General features: G+C 34.9%; 1 protein-coding gene across 1 annotated transcript in view; it reads right to left on the bottom strand.

Annotated features, from left to right (window-relative positions):
- DNAH5 (dynein axonemal heavy chain 5) overlaps positions 1–14,036 on the bottom strand; it is a 114,113-nt gene that overhangs the window by 1,315 nt on the left and 98,762 nt on the right. Inside the window, exons 67-78 of the mRNA XM_010400197.4 lie at positions 13,661–13,775; positions 13,015–13,205; positions 12,048–12,169; positions 11,063–11,212; positions 9,188–9,433; positions 7,670–7,889; positions 6,839–7,044; positions 5,857–6,060; positions 5,039–5,254; positions 4,029–4,241; positions 2,476–2,628; positions 518–752 (exon numbers count right to left, since the gene is read on the bottom strand). Coding sequence (XP_010398499.4) covers positions 518–752; positions 2,476–2,628; positions 4,029–4,241; positions 5,039–5,254; positions 5,857–6,060; positions 6,839–7,044; positions 7,670–7,889; positions 9,188–9,433; positions 11,063–11,212; positions 12,048–12,169; positions 13,015–13,205; positions 13,661–13,775 — 2,271 coding nt within the window. The remainder of the gene's footprint in view (positions 1–517; positions 753–2,475; positions 2,629–4,028; positions 4,242–5,038; positions 5,255–5,856; positions 6,061–6,838; positions 7,045–7,669; positions 7,890–9,187; positions 9,434–11,062; positions 11,213–12,047; positions 12,170–13,014; positions 13,206–13,660; positions 13,776–14,036) is intronic.

Here is a 14,036-nt window from a genome sequence, read left to right as displayed (position 1 = left end):
TTATCTATAAACATGATGTATACAAAATTATGTATATGCATATGTGTGTGTATATATATAATCCATGTATATCTTGTACGTTGTGCATACATATATGTTCTATATATACATATATAAATTACATTCATTTTTTGCATATGTGAAAGAGATTATTTAGGTTTAGGTTACAAAGATCACAGAGTTTATATATAAGAAAGCTGGTGTTTTTAATTCAGGATACTTATTGTCAATATGTACAGCTTACCTGTAAATAGGTTAAAAAGTTCTTAACACCATTAAGACCATGTGTAGAGACCTATCTAAATATTAGGAAAAGTGCCTATTATCAATTATGAAGCAAGTTTGAAAGCACATTTGCAATGGAAGACTGGGAAGTCTCCCCCGTTGAAGGGGATTTGGTATGTATACAATGATTAGCAACAGCCTCATGAAGTCCCTACAGCCCAAAAGATTTCCATGCAGTTAAAGTTACATTGAATTCTATGGACATGACACCCTTTACAATACCATTACTTACTGTTGTTATTCTCTGCATATATCCTTATAACCGGCATCATCTCGAAGAGCACCTTGGGCTTGGATTCTGTCAGTCTCATGTTTCTTCTGTCCCAACCGGCTCCTTCCAAATACAGCCCATACACGTAGACACCTTCTGAAGGAGGGCTTGTGATATCATCTTTCATCCATTTAGTGACTTCATTGCATAGCACTACACTGTCAAGAGCCCATCCTTTGTTAGCTCTAGTTATTTCCTGCCCAAACCAGACAAAAGTTAGGAGGTTACAATTTCACATGAGCACAGAACCCTTTTTCCCAGCAGTTATTAGAAATAAATCTGTATGGTTGTAACATATCCTCTCCAGTACAAAAAAAAACCCCTCTAATTCTCTATGATATCCATGTTTACAGCATTTGGCTTCTCTCTAAGGGAGTGATGGCATGGAACTGCAAGAAAGCTTTCAGTACTTTATCCACTATATTCGATGTTCAACCTTTCTATTATATACAATATCTAAAGACCATACCAAGTAACACATCCACTGAATGCCAATGGCAGCCCGCTCTTGTGAACACGAAAATTTCACAGATTTGATGAGATGAGAAAACATTACCTGCATGTGGTAAGTGAAACATATATTTTGGGTTTACCTTCCTTTTTCTGCACCTCTACTCTTCAGTAACTGTATTCTTAATGAGTAAGAACTCACTCAGCTCTAAAGCTATGTAAAGAGACTGCAAAAAAACCTGTTAGTTAATGCATTGGACAACACTCAGTTCTCAGTTGCCCAGTTCCTTACTATCCCATACAACTGATTTATGGCAAACCAAAGTTTTATCCTGGTCTTGCAATGGCTTTCAAAGATCTTTGGTTGAAGTAATTGGAATTAATGCTTGCCCCATACTGCATTTACTGAGATGATCCAACAGAACACAAGGTTTATAGTTCAGTGATCATTCTGGCTCTTCCTCTTTCTTGTTTCTATTTGTTTTACCACATAGCAAGAAAATCACTTTGGTATTTACTTGGGATACTAGGTTGTTATGTATCCACAGCTCCTTTTTACAGAACCAGAAAGTACTGTAGTTTCCAGCTGTTTCAGATCCTGCTAGTAAACCTTTTCCACAAGCTTGGATGCAAAATATAGTCCCAATTTAAGACTGTTCACTCAAAAGAAATATTTTGTTACATAATTCCAAGGCTATATGCCTGACATTTTAGATTACATTGCCCAGACCTCAGAGTAAGAGGGGACATTTTTTCTACATCACAAATCTTCATTGTCTTCTCCAAAAGTTCAGGCTTTTTTTCCTGAGGTCCCATTGTATTTTTACCCAACTATTCTTTTCAAATTTTACACATTCCAGACACTTACTATCTCCAGTATGTCCCTTTAAGCTGACCAACACAGGCATTTATTGCTTCCTTTTAAAGTAAAAATGTTGCTGAGCAACCAACATAATCATCAAGTCAACACACACACATGTTAACAAATACATCAAATATCATACTTATATGCATTAATAAAGGAAAGTCTTTCCCACTTCATGAAGAAAGAGTTAATCAGAAGTGACATATAGGATTAATTCTGGAGAGCTTTTCTGCCCAGTCTCCAGTCAGGTGAATACTGAACACAGAACAAAAGAGAGGGGAAAAAAGACAAATAAATTCACGGACTTAATGACCATTCTTAGAGATATCACAATGGAAAAACGAGACTATATTTTTTCTAGTCTACCTTAGTTGTGAGGCAGCCTCTACTTATTTGGGCCTTGGTCAACACAGGAAATATATTTTAACATGTTAGTGGTTGATATGCTGAAAAAGAATATGCGAAGGAAGAGCAGTTCACTCAGGCAATATTAGACAGTCACAGATCTTCCCATGTGTATAAACTCATCCTTCATCAGACAATATATTTTATTTTTAAAAGCTTGTCAAAAAATAAGCAGAATAAGACTTCAAACACAATTTACCTGCCTCACCGCAGTTAAAAATCCTTGAGGATTAAAAAACCCTGTCATCCAGAAACAGTTTGGTCGACTTTCAAAAATCCACTTGTAAAACTGGTGGTTTCTTTCTAGAAGCTCAGTAAACCAGAAACCAAGTGTACTGGAAGGCCAAGATGCCTAAAAACAGTAAACATGTTTTAAAATAGCATACTGCTGTCAAGAAAAGCTAACTCCTCCCATGGTAATAAACAACATAATATTAGCAAAGCATATTTGAAGATCATCTATCATATCTTAACTTTAATTTGATGCTTGAACTTTGCATTCCACTGAAATCTGAAGCCAATTCTTTCTCTGTTCAAATTCACGTCTACTATTCCATTTACACATGCTTAATGCTGTCTGTGGTAATTGTCCATTTTATGACATTTTTGTAAGGTTAGATAACTGTATAAACTAAGAAGAAAAATTGCATACGTGTCTTTCTAATTCTAAGGTCAATATATCAAGATAACGTGATTTCTGTAAAACTGTTACGCATTTTTTTTTTCTTCTGAATAAAAGCTAAGGCAAACTGAACTTGGATTATGTGGAGATATAGTTGTGTTGTGAAGTATCTGTTTAGATCTAGGTTTTGTACCATGAAAACACTTTGTCAGTAGAAACAAAATAAGCAAACAACAAAAAAAAATCCCTGTTTTTCGTTCCATCAGTTGCTGTTAACAGCTCTAATTGTCCTTGAAAACAGTTTCTATGGGGAGAGGCTGAGAGCTGGGATTGTTTAGCCTGGAGAAGAGAGGGCTCAAAGAAGATATTATGTTTATACCTTGTGTAGAGAACAGAAGATGGACCCTGATCCTTGTCAGCAATAGGAGAGAAAACAATGGGAACAAGACAAAATACCAGAAATTCAGTTTCAGCTTAAGGGCCTTTTTGTTTGGTTGGCTGGTGGTTGCTGATTAGTTGAGTTTTACTGTGAAGGTGATCAAACAGTGGAATGGGTTGCACCTCTCTGATTCTGGAGCCTCCTGAGAAACCTGCTTTAATGTACCCTGCTTTCAGAAGTGTGATTAAACTAGACTGCCTCCATAGGTTCTTTCCAGCATCTACTGTTCTGTAATTATGTGGCTGTAAGTCAAACTCAAAGAACACCAATTTTGACCAAGGTGGACAGGCCACCTCTACTTAACCCAGAAAAGGAACATATGTCAATTATATATGTTCAATAAATAGCACCACGGTAGTCCACTAATGTGGGTGCTATTTTTTAAAATCCATCATCACATTTTAAATTACTCTCCTGTCTCAAGCTTTTTTATCCTGCCAATATGCAACAGGCTGTTAAAATGGGAAATATCTGCATCCCCCACATTCATTTCAATTTCAATAAATGAAAGAAGGCTTGATTTGACTATGTTTATTTTAGCATAAAATCTATTCCAGAAGTTGGACAGCTCTGGTTAACACTTCTGAAACAAAGTTTGAAAAACTGTGTTTGCTATAAGTCTAGCAGTTTAATCTAGTCTCTTCAGAAATAGGTTTTTTATTTCTCTCCATAACAAGTTATGTACACCTACTTTTTTCCAGCTAGCAGGAATCCTTCCATCATACATGCAGTCTAAAGCATCCCTCAGATTTTCACTCATAACTATTGTCCCATCAATGGCAAGTTTTAGATCAGTCAGAGTGCTTCTCACTAAAGAAATTACTCTCTGCATTTGTTCAATCTCCTGTCGCAAAAATATATGCATAGGTTCAAAAGGTCCCATGTTTTTTAGTTTTTCATTTACCTGTAGGTAGAAAACCAAAGATCCTTCAAGAGAAGTGAAAAAACAAAGTTGCCTTTATGTCAAAGTTAAGCCACAATATGATCTTTAATACATAACATAATTCATTTATTAACTTAAATGGTGAGTTTGGCACCTCCCTTGAAGGGAGACAGAAACACGGGATTTGCTCCATGAGAAATCTATGATGCTAAGACTGGCTATGTTTTCAGTCTGTCATGATTTAGTCTGTATATCATTCTATGAGCTAATGCCATTTAAAGGGATTTGTAAGCTGGTTACCCTAGATCAAGGAATTCAGCTTTAATTCTAGCAAGGAATTTCATGGTTCTCTTTGCACAAACCAATCAAGAGTAATTGCCCCAGCTACTTTACTTCAACATAGTAGCAATGCCTGGAACTATCACAATACCAGGCAGCCTTGTATTCTAACCAAACTTACAGGTACAATTTTAATCAAAAGTGTACAATTGACAAGTAAACAACTGCATGAACATAACTAGAAATTTTATCAACAACCTCAGTTAAAAGTTGATGATCCTACCTCCCCCACAGTGCAAATGACAGCTTAAGCATTAATGGATTTAATATTTTTTTTAAGTCCTCACAAAAGCCCTTCAGCACACATTTCATGATTTCATTATAAACTTTAATTGTTTGGTCACATTTCTTCAAAATGGGAAGTATTGCCTGTATGAATGAATTCAAATATGGTTTTAGAAAAGTTGTTGGGTTGGTTTTTTTTAATCCATAAAAGGCAAGATGGAGCAAACGTTTTTGCCAGAATTTCGTTAACTCACTTCAAATGGAACATAATCAGCAGGAAGTTTTTCCAGCATATCATCAGCCAGTCTGGCTACAACTGCCTCTCGAGTTTCCCCTCCTCCACCAGAGCTATCTTTAGGCTGAATACTGAGGATGGTGTCCAATACATCTTTGGAAACTTTACTTTGGTAGGTGATATCCGCATTGGGGTGCAAACCAAACACCTCTGGCATATCATAAGCAGGAAGGCTCTACATAGTAAAATATGAAAAGAGTATAACTGGAGATTTAGAAGCAAATCATTAAGAAAAAAACCACCAAAAAATATCCCCAAATAAACATAAAACCCAACACAAAACAAAACCAAATAAAAAATAGAAAAAAAACCGTCTCAATTACTGTAAAGTAAGAAGCTAGATTTCTTCAAATAGTCTTAGGCCAAATAACTTGCTGTGGCCTATTAGTCATGTCACAGCCCAAATCACACCAAAAAATAGAGTTATAATATCTATGTGCGATTTTAATAGTAAACTTGTACTCTCATATATCTAAACCTTTTATTTCCAAGAGGTTGTACCCAATGTCTGGACTCCATTCTTTGCCCTCTTTAATAACTTTGTGCCTTTAGGTACATCCCGCAAGAAAACCGCATGAAAAAGAAAACATACATTGCTGTCATGAAGATGATAACATTGATAACAATAAGTAGTTGTCACTAATAGATATGCAGACTACTAGAAATCAGTAAAAAAATCTGTGATTAAAAGACAAAATACAGGTACTCAGAAAAAAAGAAAAATTATAAGGAATTAGGAACTTATGAGAAACAAGCGATTAGTTCTCATTTACCAACCTGTATGTACTGAAGGTATTGATCCACCATAGTACATTTGGGTATGCTGTAACCTTTGTAGAAGCTGAATTCAGGACTGAATATATTTTCACTGAACCAAACCTTTACAAAGGTGTTCATGAGTCTTTTGTCAAAGTCATCTGTCACACGACCACCATACTGGATCTCACCTATCATGTAACAAACAGTACTCCAGGAGATCCCCTAAAACCAAGCAGAAAGCAGTGACTTTAGCCAATCCTTTTCTCATTTACTCTAGATCTGCCTTAGAAAAAACAGCTGATGTACCGTGTCTGTCCCATTTGGAAGAAAATTATTTTCCTATTACTGTTTTTTTTATTATAGTCTTGCATTTCCAGAACACCTGCAAGGATTTCTCAAAATATAATTCATTTACAATGAATTCAACAGCATCTTGAAGGCAGCAAGAAAGTTACAGGTATATTTGAATCCTCCTTTCTCTTAAAATGCCAACTGCAAATTCCCCTGCCACAGACTTCTCTGTATGACAATAGACCATACAGAAGTAAGAAACATAGGATAAATTCTCGCAGAGTTATTGAGAACCACTTTCGATTTCTTCATGCTGCAAAGATAGGTTGGAGGGACCAAATCTTATTAGTTGTACTCAAAATAGATTTAAACAAAAGAGTATTTTAAATACAGTCATCCATTTTTAAATAATTGACTTAATTAGAATTGAAAAAAGGGTCTGTACTTCTAAGGTTTATATTTTTGAGATGGCTGGGAAGGCTTTTTTTTTTTCAATGTACAGGTTAATACAGAAATTAAACATGCACCAGATTAGAAGTCTAAGTCTGCTCCTGTAGAGAGAGGTATACTTGAAATATTGAATGTTTGTGGAAAAAACAGTATGTTAAAATCATTCTTGTAGTTCAGTTATTAGGAAGCCTTTACATACATTCCACTACTAGAAAGATCCACCACCTTAATCCACCTTCCCCACAAAATCATTAATTACCTTCTTGGTATCCATGCGATTCAAGTGATTTTGAATGAACTGCACAGTAGCATTGAAATCAGCTTGATTAAACTCATAGGGTATATTCCAACCCAAAGATCCAAACTTGCGTCTTTCTTGAACAGTGGAGTGTAGAAAGGCTACAGCATACAAGAGTGGTTTCCATTGCACCATTTTACTGGCATCTAATAAATCCTGGCTGACACCTATTGATTGCAAACGGGCTTAATGAGAATCACAGTAATCGTCTTTTTCAAAACTACTTAAAATCAGTGCTAAAATATCACTCTAGAAATATTCACTTGGCTCTTTGCATCTCCCAAGGGCAAATTATTGTCCCACAAAGTGTTCTGTGCTGGAGACATTTTATAGCATGTTATTAAGTTGCTCAAATTAAAAGAGTAAACTTCAGGGGAAAAAACTCACAATTTACTAATAGCTGAATTCACATCAAGTTGCTTCCTGCACAGAATCTTTGTCCTTTATTTTATGTAGTGTAAAGAGCACTTGATCGCCAACAAAGATTAACATGTCATTTTTCTCCCAAAAGACAGAAGATTAAAAATTCAAACACTTTGAACTGAGATATTAGAAGCCAGCATGTGAGAAAAGAAAAGGCATTTCCTTTTTTGCTGTCCAATTACTTCTGGCAACAGAACTTCAGCATATCTTCTCTTCCTTTTAATTTTCAAAACAAAAACCAAGATGTGTCCTGGCATCATTGTGATCAGTTCCTCAGACTATCTTACACCTACTACCAGTTTAACATGACCACACAATAGCATCACAGTACAAGCATTAATTTTAAATTATTACCATTCTAGCACTCACCACTGTATGTTCTCTTTAGTCCAGCTCTGAGGCCTTGTGGTGGTTCATTGGTAAACTTAATTGACATTTGAAGAAGGGTGATGGGGAACTCTTTGTGAATGTCAGTTGTCATCCACAGTCGAAAACTTTCATGAACAGTCTCTGTCTCTATTATAGTGTCCATCAACTCATCCAGAAAATCAAGTCCAAGGTGGCAGTTTTGCAGAAGTGCCCAACCTCCCTAGTTTAAAACAATAGAATATAAAAAGTTACCAACATTGTTCACAAACTGAAGTCACTCCTTGAGGAGAGCTAAGCTGTGTGCTGTTCCTTCTGAAGGTGGTGTTAGCTTATTTGGTTTTTTTCACCTGAACAAGTAGTCCTCACTTGTCTCATCTGGTCTTTATAAGTAGTGTCTACCTTTTCCATTTCAATACATTTAAAACATCCATCGTCATGACTACAGTGCTGATAGAAACGGATAAATTTTGACTTACATAAGGGAGCTCAGGAGTAGCTCCATAGAGCAAGCTGCTAAACCTTGTTCCTTCCAAGGGTTCCAGGCTTGGAAAATAACCAAATAAACATACTCAATTAATCTATTGCTATCAATCAATAGATGTCAAACTTTCCTATATGAATTACCATATTTCATTACAAACATCTCATATACCTCATCACTAAGAGAGCTTGTGAGACAGTGAGGGAAAGTAACTGCATTTCCCTTAACTAAACAAAAGGTGCTCCTCTCCCCTATTTTTGAATGAGTTTCTTCTGATTTGATCTGCTAATTAGTTCCTTATATAAAGTTATCAAACAAGAATCTGAAGCAAAAGTCAGACTGAAACAGGTTATAAAAAGAAGCTCATAACACAGGAGAGTAAGAAGCTCAATCTTTTCACTTCAGCAGGCATAACAATAGTATCACATGATGTGCAAAGCATGCCAAATTGGAACATCTCACCTTTCTCATACAGATAGTTTTGTTCTTTTAATTCGTCTTCCTGTAAAATGCCTGTGCTACCAGATTGTCCCTCCCAAGTCCAAATTCAGACTACAGCAATACAAACTATTTTGCTATACAACCTTGTTTTTCTCAAGTTTATGTAACTATCAATATCATATTTGGAATTCATTTTCTTCATTTAACAAAATACAGCCATATTACTAAAAATAAAAAACTGAAGAAACAATCTGAAATGCTTACAGAAGAATATTTACTGGTGATGTAACCAAAAAAAAAAAAATCAATTCAGCTATGTTCATCAGTCAGCAATCTACTATCTACTATAAAAACTCCATTTCACATGAAAACCACTCCATTTTCAATTAAAAACATCTGCACAGCATCAAAATGCTTGTTTATGGCAAATTGAAGGACTGTGAAAAGACAGTTCTCTTGCTTAGGACACTTATATAAATAAATATAGTGGTTTGCTTCAGCATTAACTACCCACCAAAAAACATTATCTCATGAGAGGATTTTTATTTCTAAGTGTTTAATTCAGAGAGAAAAGCGCTCAGATTTTTGTCACTTACATGAGCCATTGTCCGCTGTAGAAGTTTACGAGCGTGGATTCCTTGCCCCTGGCCCATGGAAACACAACACGTTTCTGTCTTCAGTTTTTTTCCCAAAGCAATAATTGAGTCCGTAGGATCAGAACCCATGGAAAGAAAGCATATGAGAGGAGTACGTGGATCTGACTCTTCCCATGTTTTCTCCAAGTCCAAGATGACTCCCTCTGCATATTTCTCCCCCATAGTGTCAGTGATATATTTTCTTGCCTATATTAAAAAGGGTAAATTTAACTCATGACCTAACCATTTAATACTGTTTTCTTCTGAGGGTGAATACAACCAATAAGTCAACTGAAGACCAAAGGCTGCAAAAAATTTGTATCAGAAATATAAATATGCAACAAGTTTATTTTTACATGTCAACACATCATACTGTCTTTGAAGGTATTATTTCTTATAGCCTTATAAGATCAGTTAAAATTTCTAAAATAACTATTATATTACATATATCTGTATGTATTGCTATATATAATACCTATAATTAGAGTATAATAAAAATAATAACCTCTCTAAAACTTTAGAAAATTTTCATGATTTAAAGATGGTATCTCCATCAGATAGTGTTACTCCTATCTTTAAGATCTAGAAAAAGAGGAGGAAAGGATTAAAGACAGGCTTCAAAGCTCTTAGGCCTTTCCCACTTTAACAGTTAGACAAGCAATGAATTAACAGTAGTAATTATTAAAATAACTATCACTAAGTAGAAGATCTAGAGGAACAGGTGACAACCATCTCTTTTATCCCTTCTTTATTTATCTTTAAAAATTCTAGATTATTGTTCTTTTTCACAAAGAAATAGAAAACGCTCTTTCAAACAGTCAGAGATGACCTTTCTTGTACTCTTTCCCACCACAAAAAGATAAATCTTCTCCTTCATACCTCTGGGTTACTTCTCGGAGACAAAAGACATTCAGTGTTAAACATTTGATAAACTATCAGTTTTCATAAAACCGTTGAAAGATGAAAGTTTACATTGCCCCATTAACAGTAGATGAACTAATTTTGCATTATGTGTTTCAGACACATAGCACATATTATAGAGATACTCTTTATACAGTACTGCTTAACCTATTGACTGCAGTTTTTCCAATAACTGCTGAGCTTGTCTCTGAATCCAAACACAATGTCTAAAGATGTGTATCAATAAAATTAATACCCCACTTTTAGTGATGTATTCCAGTTTCAGCAAATTGTCCTTAATTTCCCTGAATTGTCATCAATTTTACAATTTTTTGTTCTTTTGCACTGGAGAAGAACATAAAGATTAAAAATAGGCTCCTAGAAGCTGATTTTTCTTTAAAAAAGGTCTATTTAATAAACTTCAATTTTATACTTTTCCTAATAAATGGCTGTAAATTGAGAGCTTTGAACAGACTTTAATATAGATTTTTCTAAAGTGGGTCTAATTTTTCCATGCAAGAAATAGTTTCTCAATTAAAGTGTTTTCAATTTTCTTTTCTTTCAGCCAACCGAGTTCATTAAAATATTTTACTTCAGCCTAACATGGGGACACTTCTAAAATTCCAGTGAGTAGGTAAGGAGAGCTAAAAGTACCCTTCTGAACTGATAAAGCAGATCTGGATAAACACATATGATTTGAGTAGAAATCACCACAGCGAAATCATTGGATAATATTTCTTCAATATATTGCAATAATTTTGCTATCACTGTACTTGTAACAAATACATAAATGGTCTGAAAAGAATTTCAGAAAATACAATATAAAGGTCCATTGCAAAAAGGTGTTTAGCATTACATAAAATAGTACTAAACTGCAATCTGGAAACTATTATTCTAGTGATACCTAAGTAGACCATGTAAGATATATAAATATACCTGAGCTATGGTCCTGTCAGGACACCAAGACCTGATAAGAAGAAGATGTCTGAAGCAGTCCAGAGATTGACCATAGCCACCAGGAACCAATTCTTCTTCAGGATTTTTACTATCAAACCAGATTTTCCACTGTTTCTCTTCTTTGGAAATCTGCAATTATACCATCAAAGAAGCAAACTTCACGAAACAGACAGGTTATATTTTCACTGCCACCTGGTCGCAAACTTTTAATAAGAGTCAGAGACATGTAATCCACACTAGCAATATTAGGCCACAGATTTGATAAGGCTATTAAAAATTATAGGATAAATTTTCAGATTTTAAGTATGGAATTGTAGAATGCAACAACAACCTTGAGTGTTCATATTCTGAAAACAGGAGCTACTAATCACTATTTTCTATTATAGTTATGTCAGAACATGGATAGCTAGGCATGGACATAGCTTTGAGAACAGCAAGTACATAACTGCTCCCCACACGAACATACAGAAAGTTTTCTTCACCTATACCAAATGCTATTTACCATTAGCTACAATGCACTTAGTGTCTGATAAGACTATTCATACAAGTATTGAATTTACCGAACACCGTTTCCCTAACTTTTACTCCATGTAACCACAGAAATACTGCAACAAGCATCATAAAACCTAGTGTAAGAAAGCACAACAGGGATGCAAGAAAATCTAACAACCAGAACAAGATTAAAGTTGCAATATGTGAATTGAATAATGGCAAGTGTAATCACAATCTGAAAATATTATAACTATATAAAGTGTGAAAAATCTACGCTCTTCTTATTTTCCTGGGGGGAATTGAGTCTTTATATCAACATAGGTTGCTAAGAAGTCAGGGCCACAACTGTGGCTTTATGCTGTCAGTTTTGTTTCTTCTCTATAAAATAAACCAGTTTCCCACCACATGGCTTGATCTCTACCAGACAATCACTTGTTAAACAAGAGATCAATTTTAAAAAGCTCTTACGTACTTGGTCAAGAATATCTGAAAACTGCTTAAGCTTACTGAGCTCCACCAAGTTCAACCAAGTCATATCCAGAATCCATTTAGCTGGCTTAGGAGGACAAGCTTTAAGGTCTAGGGAAGCACCACCTGCAAGAAATTGAAATTAGTTATAATTAGTTGGAGAGACAATGAAAAATAAACAAAATAAAAGGGAAAAAACTAATACAAGAATCCAGGTTTTTAATCATGATGTTCCAGGAGTTTTCTACATTAAAAAAACATGCCATATTTGATTAAGCTGAGTTTGCAATTTTGTTAGTTTAATTTTTTTTTCTATTATGTACCTTAAACAGAAGCCTTAACCAATTTATATTTTGAGGTTTTACTGGTGTTTTTGTGCAATGTGCTTGGAAATAAATCCTTTTTGGGTAAAGATATTCTGAAGATTCAGCATGGAAAAATTCACAGATATAATCCATAAATAAATATTGCTTGGTAAATCAAGTCTCTCGGAAAAGTAATACAAAATGGATCCAAACTTTCAAGTGAATTCAGTGGTGTGTGCAATTAAGACCAAAGCCTTGAACTTGTCACATTCAGCTAAGACTCTAATATTCTTTTAAACTTAGTATCATTTTCTGTTCCTATTTGCTGCACTTACTAAAGAAACTATAACATGTTTAGTACAATAATAGCTTTTCTAAGTTAAACACATACCTGATGGTATTTGAGCAGCAGATATAAAGGACACTTAACAATATTCCTTTTAAATTCTCACGATTCCAAAGGCATATTCATCAATATTCAGTGTGCTGCTATAAATTAGAACTACCATACAGTGCTGTCTGTCACCAGATAAGAATGATAAGCATGTATTCTTACAATTGCCTGGTTTCTCATGTGCAAAAGGAGCATGCTAGCTAGGAGATACAAATACATAAATTTTCTACAATAATAACATGCTCTCCTTAAAATTTATTCATTGTTCCAACCTTTAATAAGTGTCAGAAATTCTTCGTGCTTCACTCTGTTTCTTTGTATATCAATCTTCAAAGTAAGCAGTAATGTGAAAAGAAATTTGTGCTCCTCATAGAGCCCTCGGGCAGTATATTTGAATACTTCATATGTCATATGTTCAATAATATTAGTAACCCTCTTGCTGGTTATAGGGCTCTTGGTAGACCTGTTGGAAGAAAGGTCTGCAGTTGAATGTTGATTTGCTTAGGCTTTATAAGAGGGAATACTATGCAAAAGGAAAAAGGCCAAAGTTCAGTATTTTGAAAACATGAAAAACAATGGATCACAAACACAGAATATCAGACAGCAGGCTAGCAACAACTTTCAGATTGAAGGAGCAACAACAACAAAAAAATCCTTTCTAATCAAGCCTTTTTGCCCAGCTGTATAATGTTTTTTAATTACCTAATGGCAAATTTTGAAGGACTGTAAGTACATTAGAGGGATCTTTGCCCTGCCAACTGACAAAATTTTATAGGTATTTAAGCTGACAAGTCCTGGTCAAGACTGTAAGAAGCAACAGCCTTTTTTCTGATATTAGTTTACAATAAATCTTTACTATTCTACAGGCACCTCCAGGACTGGGTAAATACAAATGATACTTATTGTTCACTAAAATACCTGGCTAGGGAGCAGTCAAAAAGTCCCAGAAACTGCCGAAGGGATGTCTGGTACATGACATTGACCATGCTCATCTCAGTGATAAGGAAGTACAAGATGCTACCTCGAGTTGCAACTGAAGAAGAAACAAAAATGTATTCAAAGTAGAAATGCAGAACAGAAAACATTAACTTTTTAAAACATGTACCGTGAGCTTAAAACTAATGATACATGAAGATCCTTGGGTTTCTCTATTTTTACTGCCAGAAGAAGAATAAGATCATTCATTTAATCCTCATTTATACATCAGAAAAAAAAAGATATTTGCTGTTATTAATGCATACTATGTAAAGCCCAGTTTTCAAATATGAGCATATCTGGAGAGCAGCTCAATAGT

This window comes from Corvus cornix, chromosome 2, assembly GCF_000738735.6.
Source record: "Corvus cornix cornix isolate S_Up_H32 chromosome 2, ASM73873v5, whole genome shotgun sequence".
NCBI classification, from domain to species: Eukaryota; Metazoa; Chordata; class Aves; order Passeriformes; family Corvidae; genus Corvus; species Corvus cornix.
The sequence above is the reverse complement of the archived record's forward strand: the minus strand, read 5'-3'. Positions and strand labels throughout refer to the sequence as shown.